The sequence below is a fragment of the Triturus cristatus genome, chromosome 1_2, assembly GCF_964204655.1.
Source record: "Triturus cristatus chromosome 1_2, aTriCri1.1, whole genome shotgun sequence".
Lineage (NCBI taxonomy): Eukaryota > Metazoa > Chordata > Amphibia > Caudata > Salamandridae > Triturus > Triturus cristatus.
This window is the reverse complement of record NC_140580.1, coordinates 141644188-141665839: the sequence shown is the minus strand read 5'-3', so window position 1 is coordinate 141665839 and position 21652 is coordinate 141644188. Positions and strand designations below refer to the sequence as shown.

Sequence of the window (21652 nt, the reverse complement as noted above, 5' to 3'; positions counted from 1 at the left end):
TTTCTGTTACAGGGTGATTTTGGGACTACTGTGAAACGCGACTCTAGCCTGCATTTCCTGAGCAGGTTCTATCGTTATCCAGTCTGGAGGCCCTGAAGGGAAGCGTGTTCTGGGCGCTCGTAGTACTTTGACTGTATGGACTCCCCGTCAGAGGGTTATGTTACATATCAGCTTCCTGGAGATGGCCTTTCTTTTCTTTTGTTTACAAGGGTGTGTGGTGTAGGGTATGTATGCGGACTATATGTTTTTCTATTACTATTCGCTGAAAAGGGTGATGTAGCACTAACTGGTTGTGTTTGGTTTTCTAGATGTTTGTACATCATTCCCAGCGGTGAGAGAGGAATCTTACTAGACAGAGGAAGTACAGCAGACAGGGAAGATCCTTGGCAGGTACGGGAGTGGTATTAGCGAGAATATATGAGTGTAGTCCGACTTGTATGTGATAGTAATTGTATGTCCTTTTGTTACAGGTCTCCCTTTTCCCACGCTGCACCTACCCTAACCCTTTCCCTCGCTTGATCGCCTCAATACTCTGGATATATTCTAGTCAGAGTTTGGGGATGTCAGGAGGTGGACCCCTTTGAGCATTGCCCAGATCCTGAGGAGGGCTAGTAATCGTGTCAGACAGAGACCTACATTACCGATATATGCTGGTACTGCTGCTTCAAACCACTGTAAGAAATGCAGCCCACAGATGACTTTGCAGATTAGCAGGCTATTAAAATACTTATGCTCAACTTGTGTGAACTTTTGAAGCCAACTGCATGATAATCCAAATCGTGTTTAATGCTTATACACTGTGATATAAAATTGAAAAACCTTTTAATAAACATATTTGAAAAGAAAATATGTATGCTCCCAAAAGGTTGTAGTTAAAAAAAAACAAGAAATGTGGCAAATAGGAAAGAAAAGATGCAGACACTTTCAGATGCAGAGTGGTTATATGAAAAAGGCAACTTGAAGGTGAGAGATTTCCCTAACTGGTTAACATTCTCCATGATGCCAATCTTTACTTTACATACATTGGGCTTTACGACCAAACCATTTAAAGTACCTCCAAAATGCGTGCTGCTGACATCATGGTTTGTAAATGAAACAAGATAAAAATGACAAACATGACATTGTAATTTTAAAAGGCATGCTAACTTTTATTTTTCATTGAATCTGCTTTTACCTTGAACTTACCCTCTGTTCCGGCCTTGCTCTTCCTGGTTTCCTACACAGCTGAAGCCCAGCCCTGAAATATGTAAACTGCAATTCAATTAAACAAAACAGCTCTCAGAGCTGAAGGCAGACTCAGACTAAAACATATATTTTTCCCAAATAAAAAGGAAACCAGAAAAGGTTTCTGATTAATTGGATTGCACCATCTTCAGTGTTCATTTTAAACATTTTCTTTCCTACGTATGCAACTGAAAACAGAAAGGTTTTTGGATTAACTGTATAACCCTTTCTCCAACTGTTGATTTGTGGCCCAATCTTGTCTTCCCCAAACCAATGGGGCTTTCTGCAGATGCTCATGTAAACAGAAATGCACTTACTTAAATAAAATGAAATGCTTTACAGCCTTGAATTCACTGGAAACAAAAATGTAGCATTTCCACTCCTCCTTCATCTTCATCCAGCACATGCAATGAGAAGGTTATTTTTCAGTGGCTAGACCAGTAGAATGCAGTCAGTCTCTTACCTCTGATTGGCTGTTGTCAACCAATCAGTGTGAAGGTGTGTTTCACAACACTGAAAATGAATTGTGCTGATATGACTGAGGGATGAGGAATGAGGAGGAGGGATGATGGATGAGGAGTAGGGGTGACGAATGGTAAGTAGAGATGATGAATGAGGAGTAGGGATGATGGATATGGAGTAGGGATGATGAATGATGGATGCGGAATGAGGAGTAGGGATGATGGATATTGGATGAGGAGTAGGATGATGGATGAGGAGTAGGGATGATGGAATAGGAGTAGGGATGATGGATGAGGAGTAGGTATGATGGGTGAGAAGTAGGGATGATGGATGAGAAAAAGGGATGAGAAGTAGGTTTGATGGGAGAGAATTAGGGATGATGGATAAGAAATAGGGATGAGAAGTGAGGAATGAGGATGTCCTAAAATGAATGCTCTACAAAGTACAAACAATTAATCCCTCCAATGGGTTCTGTATATTTTCAATTCTTTACAAAACTATTTAAAACCTCAAAGCGGCACAGGAAATCTGGAAATGGAAAAAACAGGATTTCTTTCTGAGACCCACTGGAGGGTTTTAAATAGTTTTGTAAAGAACTGAAAATATACAGAACCCATTGGAAGGATTAATTGTTTTGACACAAACTGCAAGCCCCAGAGTGCATTTGGAATTTACTCACCGTGAGAAACTCACCGGAGGATGATTAAGTGAGGTTATGCAGACAAAATTAAAAGTGTGTCAATGGTTTTCAAGTACTGCCTTTGAGGAAGGATCGTGTTCGCTCCAAAATGCGCCAGGCGAAGCAAATCATTGGAATGTAAATGCTGGTTTTTAATAAAAGGATTCGGAGAATCATTTCCTGATGAGTGCGTTCGTACCTCAGGGTGAAGTTTGGATATATATATCCTCACTTTTTTCTGGCTGGATGGCACAAAATGAAGGGAGCACACTCTCAGGCAAGTTTCTTCACTATTTTATTTCCATTCAGGCATATGGGTATAAATTAACGACCCAACGTGTTTCGGGATGCCCTCAGACCTTGATCACGGGTTGTGCTGCCCCCCTCATTGTCAGTGCATTTATTTCCTCTTCCAACCCACTTTTGCTCATTTCCTGGTATAAATGCAAAGGCTTCTGGTTATGGTAGTCCACTTTGAATACAACTTTAAATAGAGCAAAAAAGTGCAATTTGTGGTAATGTGCAAATCATGCTTGTTAAAGTGCTTAAGTGATTGTGCAAAGATTGCTTATAGTTTGATTTTAGACATGTAAAATTCATTCAAATGTGGGAGGAATTAATTATAATGACTATCAGACAATTCTTTTGTGCAAGCATATTTGTCAAGATTGTTTAGTTCACTGTATGTCCATTTTGGATCAGAGCATCTTGATTTGTGCCCGCTGGTGGGCAAACTTCATTGATTTATGGGTCTTCACTTCACAACAACAGAAGTTGATTTTAACTGTATTCTTTATATTTATGAATGTATTCCATTCATGATTGCCAATTATTGTTTATGACATCTGCAGATGCATTGTCATTTTTCTTGTTTTCACTTTTCTTTCGTTCCAATTATTTTTGTTTATGATTTCCCCCAGTGGAGACACTTTTGTGGATGCATGTTGTTTTTTCCTCAACATTTCTGTTTTGTTTGCTCCGATTCATTGATCTTCTCTTAAACATTTTTTCAATCTTTTTCATTGTTATGATTTTATGCATATATTGTTTGATCTGCAGGTGTTACTTTCAGTCTTTTATTCTCAATGTGTTTCCTAATTTCTAAGGTGCACATACAGTTCTTCATTTTGGTTCAGTCCCATCGTGTTGAGCGTTCTTAACGCTAAGATGTGTTTTGATTCTTTCTGTCTCAACACTTTCTCTCTGTCACCCCCTCTCTGCAATATGGGGATTTGTTCAATTGCATAGTATTGTAATTTTTCACAAATGCTTTCATGTTTCTCTTCCATGTGATTTGCGATTGCATTGCTCTGGTCTTTATTGCACGTGGCCCTGATGTGTTCAAGAATGCGCTTTTTTAATTCACATGTTGTACTCCCCACGTACTTTTTACAATATATATAAATATTTAACCATAAGTAACATGTAAATTTGTTAAGCAGATCTGAAGAACATCTATATATTTAGAAAACATAATTATACATATGTTTATCAAGAAACACACATATATAGATATATACATATAATCACATTAAATGTTTATATACACATGGATATGCTGTACATTTGTGTTTGAGTATGGTGGTGATGTAGGAAAGAGTCAACTTTTGAGTAGTCTTCTGAAGATAAGATAGTTAGCTGTGGATCTTATGTTTGGGGGTAATGAATTCCATAGTTTGGTTGCTTGAACAGAGAAAGATGTGTCACCTATGTCTTTTTTTCTTGTATGGTGGGATTTTGAGGCGAGGTGCCAATCTGGGTTGGAGGTACCTTTGTTGAATGTATTTGGTGATGTTATTACTGACGAAAAGTGGTCCTGTTCCATGTATTGGTTTGTGGGTGATACAAAGCAGCTTGAATGTGTATCTTCTGGCAACTGGTAACCAATGTTGGGCCCTCAAAGCAGGGGATATGTGGGCTTGTGGCTTTACATGTTGGAGTAGTCTGGCAACAGAGTTCTGTATACGTTGTAGTCTTTTCATAGTTGCTAAAGATGATCTGTGGTAGAGGCCATTGGCATAATCAAGTTTAGACACTACAAGAGAGATAATGGCCTGGACCGTGTGTGGAAATCCCAGGTAAGGGAAGATGCGTCACTGAGTCGTCATAGTAATGAAGCTTGATCTTGCTAATTTGTCTACTTGGGCATTCATTGATAGCTTGGAGTCCATGGCAATTCCAAGGTTTCTTACTTACTTAGATACTTTGGGATCCCAGATCCTCAGGCCCAAAGTGGATCACAATTTTTCCAATCGCCACATGTGAGTATTTCCGTTTTTAAAGCATTCAATTTGAGGTGGCTCTTAGTCATCCACTGATCAACTCACATAAAAGGCTTACATTGTGCTAACTATTTGCACAAAAAAGCCACAAATCCTTTAAATTTCGAAAATAAATGTTTATTTTCTAGGCATTTGTTTTTCAGCTTCCTTGAAAAATTGATATAGTTTGTTATATCATGACAGCATTTCTACGCACAGGATTTAGTCATGCCCTTCTGCTACTAATGATGTCACCAGTCTTGCTGAGCAGTAGTTCACTGTGAACAGAGGTTACACTTCCACATAGATATTTCAGTGCTAATTGTGAAAGTAGAGGATTTCTTCACCCCCCCCCCCCCCCCCATGAAAAGACATCAGTTGTGTGATCCTCAATATCTTCAGCAAAGTATTTGTCTAATTTAGATAGGTTGCCTTTTTGTATCCCTCTTTTCTTTTTGAAGTCACTTCCAGATGTCAGATCCTGGCTTTTTTTGGCTGGTGGAGGACCATACTCGCAATCTTTTGTGAAAGACATTATTTTGACCATCATCTGCTGAATTTCTTGTGCTAATTCTTGAACATGTATATCAGCTGCATGTTGGTCTTGTAAACCATATGTTTTGACCCTAGGATCCAATTTGGTTGCCTTACTAAAAATGCCATGCTTTTCAATGTTTTCAAACCGTGCATGTACAAGATCTTTTACAGTTTCACAGTTTAAAAAATACAGCTAATCTAGAACCTCAAGCAAGTAAAGTTTCATCAGCATTTAAAGGCTGAGATCAAATAACTTTATATCCATATGCAGCTCATCCAACCAAATGCCATTACTATGTAGATCGCCTAGCCTTATATTTCTGATGAGCTGCAATTGTCGCTAAACAGTCACTTGTCAGTTTTAGCTCTGAGGGGTTTCAGTGCGATTTTTACTGTATACTAACTTCTCAGCTCAGTCCATAAATGTAATCAATCTGACACTAACTGTTGCAAAGTCAGCCCCATACAAAAAAAATATTTCTTGTCGGCATTTTCTAATGCCAATTTGGATAAACACCAGGCAAAGCCAATTTCCGCGTTAACTTAAAAGGGCAGTGCTGATGCAAAGTAAATAGATTAGTGATTCTTTTTCAAACAAGCACAGTCTATGGGTGCTGACGGAGATCATGTCCACCCATTTTGGCAATAGGTCACAAGATAAAAACAGCCCAAAGCGCAGTTGTAATAATTTTAACTTAAAATAGCTTTTATAGCTTTCAGTGCGATAGCTCTGAGGTTGAAGACGTTTGTATCGATTAATTGATACCCAAGCATGACTTCTTTTTCAGATTATTCTTTACTATTAAAGAAAGAATGCCAATGTACTTGTGTATTCAGCAGTGTTTTGAAGCCATTGTACAATAGGTTTTGTTCCCACAGAGGACCCGCCTGCAGATCCCGTAGAGCAGTGGTCACAGCTGAGACCATACATTTGTGTTAGTCCCCAGGGGCATCTTCTTCCTTTAGTGCAGCTGCTTCTGGTGCTGCAGGGACAATAAATATTTGAACAACAATGCTTTGCGGGCCAACTGTTGATCTATTAAGCCGAACTTCAGCCTTACCTGTGCTTGAGCAGTGTTGGTAGGGAGCTGAAAAAACAGGCAATAAGCTTTGCATTGTAATACATTAAAAAAAGGTCCCAAGCTTATCCGAGTAAGCTACTGGACCAAAAGGTATCACTGGCATGAGCTTTGCCCTTATGATACGTAATAGTGGAATCAAGGAAGGGCCAGAGGATTTACGAAGGAGCTCTACAAAAATTGGTGGTAAATTGTATGTCCGAAATGTGCTTTTTGCAAAAATTTACAACTTGCAAATGTTTGATACATCACTTTGCCACTGGATTCAAGCAAGCCTGGCTGAAGACGGCTGAAATGCCAGAAACCGGTCCTAGGAAGCTTGTTTCCGGTCCAGGGAAGGCATGGCTTTGCAGTTCGGGCTGGACTGTTCCCATGAGGCATAGGGTCAGACTGATTTGCATATGGCCATGTCTGAACTGGGGTGGCAGAGTGGGCTAAAGAATGGTGATGGATCAAATCCAGATCTGTTGACTGGGTGTGAGTGTTTGATAGTTTCTGATGCTCCGTCCATCACCACCCCCTTTTGTACCGCTTTGTTCGCCATAAGTTGGCAGGGTATGCTCAGACGTGAGTCCCTTGCTCACTTTGCCACTGGATTCAAGCAAGCCTGGCTGAAGACGGCTGAAATGCCAGAAACCGGTCCTAGGAAGCTTGTTTCCGGTCCAGGGAAGGCATGGCTTGGCAGTTCGGGCTGGACTGTTCCCATGAGGCACAGGGTCAGACTGATTTGCATATGGCCATGTCTGAACTGGGGTGGCAGAGTGGGCTAAAGAATGGTGATGGATCAAATCCAGATCTGTTGACTGGGTGTGAGTGTTTGATAGTTTCTGATGCTCCGTCCATCACCACCCCCTTTTGTACCGCTTTGTTCGCCATAAGTTGGCAGGGTATGCTCAGACGTGAGTCCCTTGCTCACTTTGCCACTGGATTCAAGCAAGCCTGGCTGAAGATGGCTGAAATGCCAGAAACCGGTCCTAGGAAGCTTGTTTCCGGTCCAGGGAAGGCATGGCTTGGCAGTTCGGGCTGGACTGATCCCATGAGGCACAGGGTCAGACTGATTTGCATATGGCCATGTCTGAACTGGGGTGGCAGAGTGGGCTAAAGAACGGTGATGGATCAAATCCAGATCTGTTGACTGGGTGTGAGTGTTTGATTGGTTCTGATGCTCTGTCCATCACCACCCCCTTTTGTACCCACCAATTTCTAGGGCAGTGTCTGCAACCAATATTTTAGATGCTGCTGAAATTGGGTTGGCATGGATGTGGGAACTCCACTTCTGCTCCAATGCTTTGGGCATTGCCTGGTTCAAAATTCTAAATGCAATCTCCCTGCACAAGCTTCTTGTTCCAAACCCCTTAATGGTTCTGAGAAAAAAGGAAACTTTAAAAGAAAGGTTTGGAAACTGATTCTTTCCTACCCAAAGCATTTAGTCTAACATAGTAGAGTGCTGCCAGAGCTACGAACTTCAGTTTGCAATGGAAATTGTACAGCAAAACAAAAAGCCCATCTGTGCCCTCTGCTGCTGCCAAGACAGTTGCAGACTGAATGCATTTCGCCTTCAGGTAATGTCTCTTCTGCTGGAGGCAGAGAAAAAAACATACTAATAGTGCCACAGAGGAGTGTCTTGTTCCTCATTAGTTAATTACACTGTATCTTACCTAATAGAAACATCAACCCAGTGAGCTACCATCCTCTGTGTAAAAATGCTCCACTACATTCCTCCTATCATCCCTCGCAGGACACTATATACTTGTCTCCAGTAACCATAACTTTGAAGTCCTACTTTTCCCTGCTTCTGATGTGGTGGCTTCACCATGGAACTGCTTCACAGGTTTCATATTTCTCCTCGATTTAAGCTCGAATAGTCCAGAAGATGCCTCAGTGTTCGGGACTGCCAGAATTGGCCTCTGATTATGTTCTAGTCTGTATAACAAGACTATCTTGCAATAACAACAAACTATGGTGTAAAGTAACATATGGATTTCTTGGTGCTGAAATAACAAATGTTTATGGTTACCCAACTCAGTAGGACTCATTGTCTCAACCTTCGAAGGATGAAGGCACAGTGGACCTGCCGGGATTTGAACCTGTGATTGTTAGGTCAAACACAAAAATAAATGCATTCTTCTAATGAACTAGAAGACCGACATATATATATGCATGCAGATTCTGCGTTTATCCGGATAAACCAAACTCCAGGTACCAGAATGGAAAAGAACATATAGAACTGAATGAGTGCCATAAGGACATCTTGGCACGTCAGGGTACTGGTGTTTTTATTCCTTTGTAAGGTGCTACTATCACGCTCTGTCTGCAAGTGCAGCAAGTGCGAAGATATGTATTCAATTAAAAAAGTGAGATACGCATTAATGATTTGGTACAACAAGCACTGGGGCTGCCATAGAGCAAGCAACCATGTTCTGAAACTGGTGGTGAAAGTTAAAAAAAAAGAACTTGTCGAACTGATCGTAAAAAACATGAAAGGGAGGGTGCTAATCTCACCATAGGAATTGAATTTATTTCCTGTATCCAGTTTGTCTCGTTATTCTCGAGTAATCTTTCCAAATTGTTTGGTTTCTCACATTTCTGTTTGCCACTCTCTCTTTCTCTGACACTCTCGTCTTCCATGTCTCGCTCCTATCCCACCCCTCTCCTATGGTGTTTCCCCACACCAAGTTTACTCTCCTCTATCTGACCACTTGCTCTCCATGCCAAACCCCCTCCTTTTTCACTCACATCATTCACATGTCACTCAAGAGGCTGCCACCTGCATCTGCTCCCTTGCCCTCTCTTAGCATGTCCTACTTACTCTGCCTCCTAAGTCTGTTCCTACTATGCCTCGAACTCAAGCATGATCCAGGGGCAGTTCTTCAGAAGATGGAGGCCTGGAAACAGTTACAATATCAGTGTCAGTAAGAACGCTTTGTGACTGCAAGCAGTATGGAAAGCAATATGTAACTACATATAACATAACATGTTCAGTAGATATAGAAAGCACAACATAGCAGACAGCAGTGGCATTACATAACATAACTGCAGCTATATAACAGAGCACAAATATGTTACATAATATAAAACTGCAGCTTCATACCCCACTAAACAGTCAACAGCATTAAAACAAAAGCACAACACAAACAACATCCACATAACACATCAGTTGCACAGAGCATAACAGAAAGCAGCTATATAGCACAGTATACACCCTCTGCATAACATATCAGTTGCATAACATGGACAGTACCTACTTCTTACATAACATAATATAGACAGCAGTTACATAACAAAGCATACATCTGATTCATAACAGACAACTGGTGCAGATTACATAGCATACCATATTCAGCAGCTATGTAACACAATGTAACCATCCACATAAGACAGCAGCTACATATAAGATAACAGACAGCAGCTACATAACATAGCATATATTTGCACTTAATATAGACAACAGTTATATAACATAGACAATAGCTATTGCGTTGCATAGACATCAGCTAGATAACATAACATAAGAAGAAAGCACATGTTACACAGAACAGTTAATACAGACCGAAGCACACATGCCATTTAACTACTCCAAAGACTAAGGTGTTGTCTACCCCATGTTACAAGCCACAAAACCTACAAATCCTCTCCTAATCAAAACAAGTTTCACTTCCTACTGGGCCAAGTCAACAAAATGACCCCTTCTCAGGTTGCCCTGAAAAACCCAAACTTTGCTCTTTCTCCTGAAAGCTCACTATCTGGGAACACAGGGTGGAGAGCACTGAAATACGGCCTTTGCAATACAGCCGTCATGCCGGCTGACATTGTGTCCTGGCATGGATAAGAGCCAGTTTGCTACAAGCCTTCGCTGATGTCAACAGAAACCTGCCTGCTGACCGCTCCTGGCATACCAAAATATCAAGCTAGAACTATGGAGACACTATCATGCTGGTCGAACATCTGAGAAGAATCAGATCTACAACAGTCCCCCATTATGTCAATCTGAAATATGCCAGCTAACATTACAGCATTCCAATGCAAAACTTCACATACATTGGAAGGGAAAGTAATATGGCAGCCAACAGAAACATGCCAACTTACATCCTGTCACTGCACATAAATACCCCAAAATAGTGCTACAATACAATCATTGTGCCAACAATCTCCTCATCACAACACAGAGGAAGATGAAGTCCATGTCCGTCTTCCCCAGATACCAGTACACGCATGGCAGCATTGGGACCATTGCAGCAGACAGAGAGAGGTTAAGCTGAGCGGTCAGATTGGGACTGATAATGACGGCTCCAAGGGCCAGGGTATGTGGAGGTCAGAGGACCTCTAGAGAACCAGATTTACTGGCAAGGATGGCCGAAAGAGTATCCAATACATTAGGTTGGGAAAGTTTAACAAAGCGACTCCTGATGGAAAGAGTGAGGCTGAGTTGTAGATAGTCATGGAGTTAAGTGATGATTACCCTAGGAACCAAGAGTAGATTTTAGCAATTTTGTTGTGAAAAAAATTGCAAGTTCTTTGCATAGCTTAGGGGAGGGAATAATGTTTTGATTAAAAGTGGTGGGATTTAGCAACTTTTCCACAATTACAAAGACTCCACTAGGCAATTTTCTCAAACAGCACCACAGCACATTAAATTTTTTTAGTCTAGTATTTTTATTGAAGAAATTAAAGATATACATGAATTCCGGCAAACCAGTCCATTAACTAGATTATATGCAATAAAGATGTTAAGTAATCCAACTTATGCTAACATTGAAAATAGAGATAATACTATTGAACTTAAAACTAGACTAAATGGAAGGTAATCTAAGGAAAAATTGTAAGTATAGATTCAAAGGGAGAGTAAAGTAAAGAGAGAGAGAAGAAATAGAGAAGAAAGACATAAGAAGAGGAGAAAACCTGTAAACTTTGTAATATATAAAAAAACTTCCAAAAAACCATGTATAAACACATTATATCATAAAAAGAACAATATAATCAATGGAGAAATAAGCACAACAATAGCCTAGAATCAATGTATTGGAACACATTAGGTAATTAATTTTAATTACTTGCATGCAAAGCCAAATATTAAGTCAGTGGTTTCCACAGTTCTTCATGTTTGGCCGATAAAGATGCAGAATGTAAATTATAGCAATCCAAATGATGGATGTGACATACCGAGTTCCATCACCGTTGAAGGGTAATATTGTCTGTAAATTTCCAATTAGAGGTAATTACCTGGAAGGCAATGACAATCAACAAATCGACTAATTTGCGAATCATTTGATTCTGAGGCCATAAATCATTCAACTCACCAAGAAACAAAACAACATTGTAGGTTTGAGTGTGAACATCAATGATGTTCCCTATTGTGGTCCATAACTCCTCCCCAAAGTGAGACAGCTAAGGGTGGAGGAAGAACATGGTTGGGTAGAGTTTAAACAGATGTGATGGTGTGTGATATAGTCTGTTATAAAAGTAATATAACGTTTGAGTGAGGTTAGCAGGACGTGCAGTAGAATGAATCTTCTCCCATATTTTCATAGACCAACTGAAGAGCAATTCAGATTCCCGTCAAAGTTCCAGTTTGAATTTAGGTCTATCTGACGGAAGTGTTATCCGGTGCTTTAAATGGGCCGGTACTCCCCGGTACTGAGTACCGGGACTTCTTAGATTTATCACTCTGAGTACCGGCACTTCTCTTCTGCCGAGGAGAGTACCGGTACTCATGAAAAGGTAGGCTCCTTGGCTGTGAGTGCTTGTGAGACGGAGTTGAAGGTGTCTATGGCAGCCAAGGTGTCACTTCTGTATTCCAGATCTGAGCCCCAGCTGAGCTATTCAGCAGGGCTCATTTGAATAATTGCCGGGTGCTCACCATCACGCTGTGTTTGACAGAGCAGGGTCCGTTCAGTCACACTATCCTGTGCATTTGTGCAAACAAGTGTCAGCTGACAGAGGTTTCTGAGGGAGTAGTCAAAAAGAGCATGATACAACGAGTCACAACTTTCATGGAGGACCTGATAAGTCAATGAACGTTTTATAATCATTAGAAAATGTAGTACGATAGCAGCCACTGAGAGAGTTACAATTTGTGACGAACCACATTGGATGGTGCTCCCTACCTCAGGCCCAAAAATACTTTCCAAATCTTGCTCTCTATTCTTAGACGTTTCATGTAAGCAGACGGAAACTATACCTCTGCACTGTATATTACCGAAAACACAGCCTTCACTTGATGGTACTCTAGCCTCGTATACATTTCATCAACACCACATATAGTTAGCATATTTTTCCACCAACATTTTTCTTAAAACATCACAGTTTTACAAAAAGTGTGTATGCACATGCCCCTGTTTGTGTGTATGGGTGTGAGTGAACATGCGTGTCAGATAATGTAATTAAGAATTAACTATGCCAAGGTAATTATGATATTCTCTTGTAAGGACCTACAACAGAGCTTGTTTTTTGCCGTAGTTAATTCTCAGTGGTTTTACATTTATTGTAGAAAAACAACTGTGAGCCATTTCTATAGACCACTTGGATTGCAGTGTACTTACAGAGTAAAGCAAGTGCAGCTCAAAGGTCAGGTGCAGCTTTCACCATTTTGGAAAAAATTATATAATTTAATATGAACTCTTTTTGTGAAAAGGCTGATCCGCATTTATCCGCCTGCTGATAAGTTAGTATGGCAAAACGTCCTTGTCGTAGGACAAACTGAGGTATCAACGTTGCTCTCGCCTTGTGTGACATGGCATCTTTGAGCTGCTCTGGGTACACAGCGGCGAGGGGAAGAGGTGTCTTATGTTAATCGTTCCTCCCAGCATTACTAAATTGATAGTGTAAATGTTAAATAAGTGCTAGAGGTGCCTCACCCAAATTTAGTAGAGAAACAGTTCTTACGCAGAACAATTTTGATTGCATTAAATATTGAGACAACATTTCCTGAACGTTTGCGTAGATTCTAAATATGACATTGCCATTCGTGTAAGCTGCAAAAAAGGCTTTACATGCACATAAAAATAATGAGACATTGGCCCAATGTTATGAATTACTCATAAGTGAAAGTCACTGATAAATGCACGGGTTATGTAACTGAAACGTTTTCACTTCTTAACTTCTTCACTTCTACAGCAAGCACTTTCGAAAACTCCCAAGAATGGTGGATGGAATAAAGAAATGAAAGGGTTGATGGATAGATGAGCGAAAGGGTGGATAAAGAGATGGATGAGTGAAAGGATGAATGGATAGGTTTTGAGTTGGATGGATGGATAGGTTTGTATATGAAGGGTGGACAGACGGAATGGTGATGAAAGACTGAATAGACAACAGAATGTAAAGGTTAAATGGTGGACATCAGCAGGTAAATGGTAGGTGAAAGGATGAATGGATAGATCTATGGAAGAGACAAGAGATATCTTCTGGAGAGGGTCATGATGATTTTCTTCATTTACTTTGTGCCATAAGAGCTTTGGGTCGAAGTGGGGGTATTTTCAGTTTCTTCCTACTCATGTGCTGAAAAATATATGGTTTTGTGCCAAACAACATCAATTAACAGTATGGCATTAAGAAGGTGCATCTATAGCAAAAAAAAAAGGAAATGTTATCATATTATAGCATTTCTCTTTCATTTTGTGTAATGAGTTAACTTGCTTTGTTTATATAAACACATTTCTCGTGTGTTTTGGTATGTGCTGCAACTTATATAGAAGTCATGAAGTATCATCATGTATTGCCTTTAGCCCCGCCCCTCACTACACATCTAGCTCATTTTAATGAGTACCTGCACTTATTTTTCCCATTTAAAGCACTGGTGTTATCAGTGTTTTATATATTAGTACCGCCTTGGAAGTAGGGATGATAGGACTATGGGAGGACTGCAGAACGTGCCCCTAAATGGAAGAGGCAAAAAGAGAAAGCAGTGTGGGAAAGAGCAAAGATTCCATATGCTGATATTGTTTGCGATAGTTCGGGGAAAGTTTTAAGGAAGTGGAGCAAATAAAATAAGTGCACAGTTAAGGAGAAGTAATTGAGAGACTGCAAATAAACCCTTATTTAACCAATTTAGCCACAAGAACAATTTGCCATGTGCTACAAGCCTTTTATTATACTAAATAGGACCATGAACACATTGTTCATATAAAGAGATCTGTGATACTACATAAGGCTTAAAAAGCGATCAAGAGTGTGATATAACTGCGGGTATCCAATATTTTGGGGGATGGGACATATGTATGATATGGGTATGAGAGAATGGAGAGCCAAGGGCGAGCTCCAGCTGGTGGCACAATTTGGATTGAGAGTCTGGAGAGTCAAGGAAGCAACCTTGGCATTGCTTAATACCAAAGGTTATGTAATTAAGAAAGAGGTCAGGGAAATTGACCCCTCATGAATATTTCGGTAGTTTTTGGCACTGTAAGGAAATACGACATGGTTTCCCATTCCATAAAAATCTAGATAAGAGCTTATAAATAGCTATGACGTATTTACCAGGGATTTTAATAGGCAGCATCATAAGATAGAAATTTATAATAGGAAATATCATCATTTTGATTGTGTTAAGGCGGCCCCACCATGACAAAAATAAAGGTGGCCAGTCTTGCGTTAGTGTCATAATTGTTGCAAGAAGAACATTCATATGAGAATGAAGTGTGTCTCTGAGAGTGTTGTGATGCATGATCCCTATGCATTTGATCTCATCAGGGTTCTGGGAAAGGCCCATCCCAGCAAAAGGAGGTTTTAAACAGAATGTATTCAAAGGCATCACTTTGGGCTTTTCCATATTAAGTTTATAACCAGACACCTTCAAATATGGATGTAGCTCTTCAAAGAAGTGAGGAAGAGATGATTTTGGTTTTGAAATATAAAAAAGAATGTCATCCACATATGCCGTAAATTTAATGTGTGCATTATTTAGCTGAAAATCAGAAAAGGCATCAGGATACTTCAGCCTATTTAAAATAGGCTCAAGTGCAAGAATAAACAGCAAGGACGATAGAGGACAACCCTGCCACTTACCTCTGTGAAGAAGGAAGTATGAAGATTGTACTCCATTGACCAGGACAGAAAAACAAGGTGAGGAATATTATAAAGAATTTAGTTGGAGAACTGTGTGCCATATAAAGAGAAAAAAGGTCTCATTAATCTCAAAATAATCAAACATCTAAAAAAGATGGGACCCGACTCGACTCTGGCGAACAAGCAAGGGAACAAAGTGAACATTAAAAGAAAATACATCAAGAAATAGCTGTTAGACAGAGAAACACAGGAATGAGGAGACAGTATGACGTTAAACAATTTTAGGACTGTAGAATACAAGAGGATAAATAGCGTATCAATAAACTTACCATGGACTACGAGGGGTAGGATGCAGTGAGAACAACACACACCATAATGGAGCGGAACGCACTAAGACAGGAGACAGACACCATATAATACTCTGGGGCTGAAAAAACAATGGGACAGAAACAGGTTATATAGAGTACATAATCCAAGAAGACACAGTACCTAAATAAAAGAGAACATTTTGTTACTCAAGGAAACAAACCAACAAGTCTAAAATAACAATCATGTTTTTGCTGCGACATCAATTTCCATATCCTAAAGACAATCCTGTAAAATTAAGTCCTGCAATTTAACTGTCCTCGAAAGAGTATGAGTTCTCCTTATAAATGGTTTAAAAAAAGCGTGGATGAACAAAACCATATCTGATATGCATGGATTTTAGTTGTAACCGAAGTTCAAGAAAATGTTTCCTCCTTGTGAGAGTTGCGTTAGAAACATCCTGCAAGAAATAGATCTTCTGAACAGCCCATTGGAGAGGCCTGGCTTGTTTAGCTGCTGAGAGGGTGTGCATTAAATCGGTGTGCTGTAAGAAAAGGATAATAATGCCTCTAGGCCTATGATGAGAAGCTGTGGCAGATGGTTTAGGCCTGAGGTGATGAGCTCTTTGAATATTAAGCTGGCTGTGGTCAGGTATGTGAATGATTAAAGGGAAGATCCTTTGCAAAAAGGAAATCATGGTGCTTCCCTCTGAGTTCTACAGAATACCATAAAGACTTACGTTATTTCTCCGATTCCTGTTTTCCAGGTCTTCGGTGGTCCATTTGAGAAGCTCTATTTCCTTTGTCAGCTGAGATACCACTAGGAGTGAATCTTACACTTCACTAATCCTCTGCTCGACATCTGTGATGCATTGGTCATGAGAGGACCATCTCTCCTCGATGCGTAACAAGGAAGCATTAGTGTCAGGTCTGTCTGGGGCTGTCTGTCATGTGCCACAGGGAGCGGTGCGCATGCTCCATTTAAACTGCACTATACAGAGGAAGCTGCTTGCCATTCTAGTTGTTTGGGCTAGTAGCTTCCTGCCGTTGCATCACTCACCTGTACATCCAGTATTCCCCTCACATTTCTCTGCATCCTGTCGGCGGTTGCCTTGTAGGGTTCACGCATTCCTATGTCTCTGGTCTGCATCTGCAGGGGATCCTGTATTGCCATTCTTCGACTTCCGGAAGAACTTCCTTGGCTCAGCAGCTATTAAAAGAAGAAGAAACAAAGGACAAGGATCAAAGTCATATTACTGTTTGGGTAACACGCTAGTCGCACGCTTTCATATTCTTTACTGACATTGCTGATACTTATCTGACCCGCCTCCTTCTGTGCAGTCAGCTGTAGATGCTTTTTGTTCTCTTCCCTTCTTCCCCATTGCTTGAATCTGACATTGACCATGTGGGGTTATTCTAGGCACTGGGAGGTTGGGACCTTGGATCTTGTTTGCCTCTCTCTCCTGTGGAAAATCCAGGTGAGGATTCTGACATTTAGTTTCCTCAACGGAGGATTTTAAAGCTCTTAATTCTATTCTTCCATTGAAAGGAGTGAAAGGAGGGAGTAACTTGGAAGAAGAATCTGAGTCTTTCTTGAGTCTCTTAACTGGAGCAGAAGGTTTCTTTGGCAATGCTCTGGATGCAGCGGTAGAACACCCCATGCCCAAGTCATTGGAGCTCTCCATGAGGGCTGACAGGGACCTAGGACCAAGGCTCTGCGGACAACTTTTAGGACATGTGTTGATCTTAATGGAAAATGGGTGAGGTGTAACTCTGTCCTTCTTCTTCAAGGACCTACCAATAAAGGACAAAAGAATAATCTGAACTACTAATGAGCCAAGCGAACATGGGCGGAAGCGGAGGCAATTATTGGGATTGAGTCTCCGAGAAGGCCTAATATAAGGTTCAAATCCTGAGGCGTGTCTTAATCGGATGTCCAGAGTAATGTGAACTGTGCCCACCGGAGAGGTAAATAAGCCGACGAGTCAAATATGGCACTAGTAGTAGCAAAGAACACGTCTTGGCTGACTGAAATATTTAAGAGGCAGCAGGTAAGGCCACTAAGAAAGAAACACAACTGCAAAAGACATTATGAAAACAAAATGTTCCTTGAAACAAATCCAAGAACGTCCCATTCAAGGACCAAAGTGTGTCTGTGAGGCTGCCAAAGTGGAGGGGATGAGGAGAATGTCTATAGCCTCCAGGGCTTGGCATAATCAAAAACACATGAAAGCCTCATACAGCAGCCTAACTCCTGATACTAGCTGCATGGCCAGCAATATGTTATGTTAACAGGGTAAAAAAGTCCAAGGAAAAACATAGCGCCCAATGGAAAAATAAATAGTCTTTTACTATGACAGGAACATCGACGTGGCAGTAAGGAAAGTTGGAGAACTGGATGGATTTATCCAACGTAGCACATTGGCGTCCTCTGCAGCGCACTATGCAACATGAGGAGTTCTGTACTAACGATGTGTGTTAGTAGTGAATAAACTTCAGAAAACAAGGCACCAACAAAATCCACACCTCGGAGGAGGATTCGTCATAAAGATCTCCATGGTCCAGGGTGTTCGCCAGTGTCGACTGGGAGGGCTAAAGTCCGGTGGCCATCTTGTGTGGTGCTCGCGACACATTTTATAACACAGCATAACACAAACAGCAGCCACAAGATTATGGCGAACAAATTGGAGAAAGGTGGAGTAGGGAAGGGTGCACCTTGCTGGTGTGTGATGCTGCAGTGTTTTCCCTTATTATTAGGATTAATGGACAGTTCTGTAGAATTCAGTGCACCTTTACCTCAGTCTTTGTCCCTCTTCACCTAACCTCCTCCTCCTCCCTTTCATTCCAAGTGCACCATTGAGAGGTTTGTCTAACATAATTCAAGCAGCTGTGAATTTGCTGGTGATGCTGGAGGAACCAAGGGAGGGGCTGGCACGTTACACCGTCTTTAAATGTCCTGCTGAACCAAATGCTCTGCAAAAGTTAGAATTTTCTTCGTCTGGTATTTCCTTTAGGGGAAATCTAATTGCCCTATTGAGCACCATCACTGATTTTCACACTGTCCAGGAGTAAGGGGGTGGAGATAGAGTGATATTTGAAAATTCCAAGGGCCCACTGTATTGACTCTGGCTTCCAAGGGTTTCCATCTTTCTACAATAAAAATACTGCCCATTTGTCAATTTGTAAGAGTCTGCAAAGACGCGGTCTTAAAGAGATTATTACTTAAAGAGAACTTAATAAAAATCATCAGTATTCATTTGTAACATGACCTTTCTTTTATTGTTTACTTTACTTATCAGTAAGGGTTCATTACAGTAGCTCTGGAGCATGTTTTAAAGTGCTTTCATCTTATATGTGCTGTTTGAAATATGTACAGATAACAGGGGGGACTTAAAGTAATTTCACAATGTTTTTAGTGTACAGGACATTGAAGTGCTGGTAGAAAACCAGCCAAGTGGCAACCCAACTTCCAGACCTCAAAAACTAAGGAATGAGACGGACAGGCTGGTTCTAAAATATTGAACACTGCCCACTTTAGGGGCATTGGGCTTTGGGTCAGCGAGACCACTAAATAGTTACCATCTGCCACTCTAATTTTGAATTTTAAATGGATTATAAGGGGCCGTCCTATATAGTCTAAAGCTGATGTGTCAAAGGCAATGCATTGGGGTTGGTGGTTTTGTGGAGTTTTAACACCATGCTGGTTTTCACAGCCTTTAAAAACCAACATTTAAAACTCTAAGAAACACAAACACGGGTGTAGTGTCTATTAGTAAATGATGCCAATAGACAATGCATTGATGTTTGGCTTTCTTGATCCACAGTTAAGAGGGAGGGGTTGAGCTCGGATCGTGTTGGGCTCGAGGGTTCATGAGGATCCTGAGCTGAGCCAGAGCAGGCATCTGGTTGAACCAGGTTCAAGCTTTCAAGGACTTATGCACCTCTGGTTCCAGTCATTATATTTGAGGTGATCCCAACCACATGACAGGAAAAACGCAGGAGTATTTCGAAATTCAAATCCCCACTCACCCGCCAGAGTGCTGTAAGTGGGCTAGAATTCCCAGAATCCTCTTGTTTGTGTATCCTGTTTTCAGGATGAAGGTAGTGACATCAGTGGTTCATTTACTTAAGTGATTTGAAGTTGTGTTGGATTGGGGAGAGATATTTCTTGCCTGCTGGCCTAACTGGACATACTCTTTGCACAGGTGGACCCTTTAGGACGATCCGCTCAGGGCTGCGGTGTAAGTCCATATTCACCAGCTTCTTCCTTGCCATATCACAGAGGTTATCATTGACATGGTCCACGCATGCGCAAACTTTCATTTTGGAGCATGAGAGTTTGCAACTCTGTTTCCTGTATTGAAACAAGCCAGGATCATTCGTGGTTTGAAGTTTTGAAAATTAAGAAACCAATCCTGAATATCTTTAGTGCTTTGGAACACCATTTTTGTGCCTTCATTATGGGGAAACATTCTGCAAAGATGAGACATGGTTTTCCTTCACGCTCTCCAGTGTCCCCCCACTCGTCTGGTGTCTCCTGCTCCTCACTCAAGAGACTAGAGAAAGGCAGAGAAGAGGACAAGGAAGAGAAAATTAGAAGGATTGTTTTGGAATCTCTAAAGACTTTTCATAGGAACAATGCCAAGTCTGATTTAAATAAGAAGTCAGCAGTAGAGGGTTATCTGTCTTGAGTATTTCTTCCAATCGGATGATTATTTGCCTACTCTGGAGCACAAGAGGAAGTATATATAAAGCGAGATGCTCCAAGACATTCTAATGATCCAGTCTATTTTAGAACAATCGCAATCCTAGGTAAATAAAGTAAACCATGTAGATAAGTAAATAGGTGCAGCCTGGTTGACCCTCCTGTGTATGAGGATATCGAATATTTGAAAGATTGCGTTATCCCATGAAGTGGAGAACGTCACCAAGGTGCACTCTGAATGAAATTTTCAATAATTATAACCAAACAATTCTTCAATTTAACTTATTCTTGTTATATCTTTATTCAGATTTCTTCAGAAAAATGATTATGTTCATCATATTTTTCAATCATATGCCCAATGCATTTCGGGACTTAGCCCTTCTTCAGGGGTAACTTTCTGTAATGGGTAAAACACACAGCATTTAGCATTTCAATTCATATTATATTTGTCTCATTAGAAAACTCAAACAGATAATCCATCACTGGTGAGTACCTTATATCCCCGAATGGGTACAATCTATAGGAAAGACAAGTGCTTTCAAAATTTCAAATTTTCAAAAAGTCTGTGGACGAAATCATATTTTAAAACCACGTGTCAATAAATCATGTTTTTTGAAACCATGTGTCAATAAATCATTGCCAAAATAAAAATTAACCGCAAAGGTGACTAGAACTGAAAGTGAAAAGTGAACGCGTGGAGATACGGTGTTATTTAAAATATATGTGTGAATGAAACCATAACAAGGAAATTCACCTGAAGCGAAAAAAAGCATTAGCAACTTGTGGGTAAATTTGTCACGAGTAGAAAATGAAATCAGCTCAAATATAACCTGTGAAATAAACGAAAGAAACCTCTGTCGAACTTTTTGTGGAACAATAATAATGGCAGTTACAATTTGAATGAAAAAAAGGTTTGAAAAAAACTCATGGACGTAGTATCCGTAGGTTTGTAAAGTCCCGTTGTGCATACTTGATGCACGACGAACTGCCGAAAAATAAACGGCAGGTAAATTATAATTCACTGTCCATGTCAAAGTTTAAAGTTAACTATACGACGTGACGCTTACCCCGAGTACTTCGCCCTCATACCTCCTCGGGTCCCGCCGGCGGAATCAATTTCCAACCCCCTGCTGCTGTGCTGTATTATCGCGGGTCACATGACCCGAACGGTAAAGATAGAAGATAGACTACGGTGATCCCGAGTGAACGGGTTTGGAAAAAGAAAGACTTGCTCTCATATTCATATGAGCTACGATCGATATTAAATAAATCGGACGATGGAAAGGTAACAGAAATAAAATTATGAAGATAAAAAAAAGTAAAAGCGACCAAAAATAAAATATTTTCTGTATATCGTGTGGCTGTACCCTACCTCAAAGATTCAATTGAGTAATGAATAATAT

General features: G+C 40.5%; 1 protein-coding gene across 4 annotated transcripts in view; it reads right to left on the bottom strand.

The window, feature by feature from the left end:
• Window positions 1-21408, bottom strand: part of LOC146866970 (uncharacterized) — a 62891-nt gene extending 41483 nt beyond the window's left edge. Inside the window, exons 1-6 of one of the 4 annotated variants that reach the window (XM_085603295.1) lie at window positions 21317-21381; window positions 16848-20100; window positions 16605-16754; window positions 15569-15666; window positions 9052-9127; window positions 1175-1237 (exon numbers count right to left, since the gene is read on the bottom strand). In XM_085603295.1, the coding sequence (XP_085459421.1) occupies window positions 9088-9127; window positions 15569-15666; window positions 16605-16754; window positions 16848-16949 (390 nt within the window). In that variant the 5' untranslated portion in view covers window positions 16950-20100; window positions 21317-21381 and the 3' untranslated portion in view covers window positions 1175-1237; window positions 9052-9087. Of the gene's footprint in view, window positions 1-1174; window positions 1238-9051; window positions 9128-10876; window positions 12242-15568; window positions 15667-16604; window positions 16755-16847; window positions 20101-21316 lie in introns of those variants that run through there. The other 3 variants (XR_014961050.1, XM_085603294.1, XM_085603296.1) reach the window with 3 other exon arrangements.
• Window positions 21409-21652: the final 244 nt, after the last annotated feature.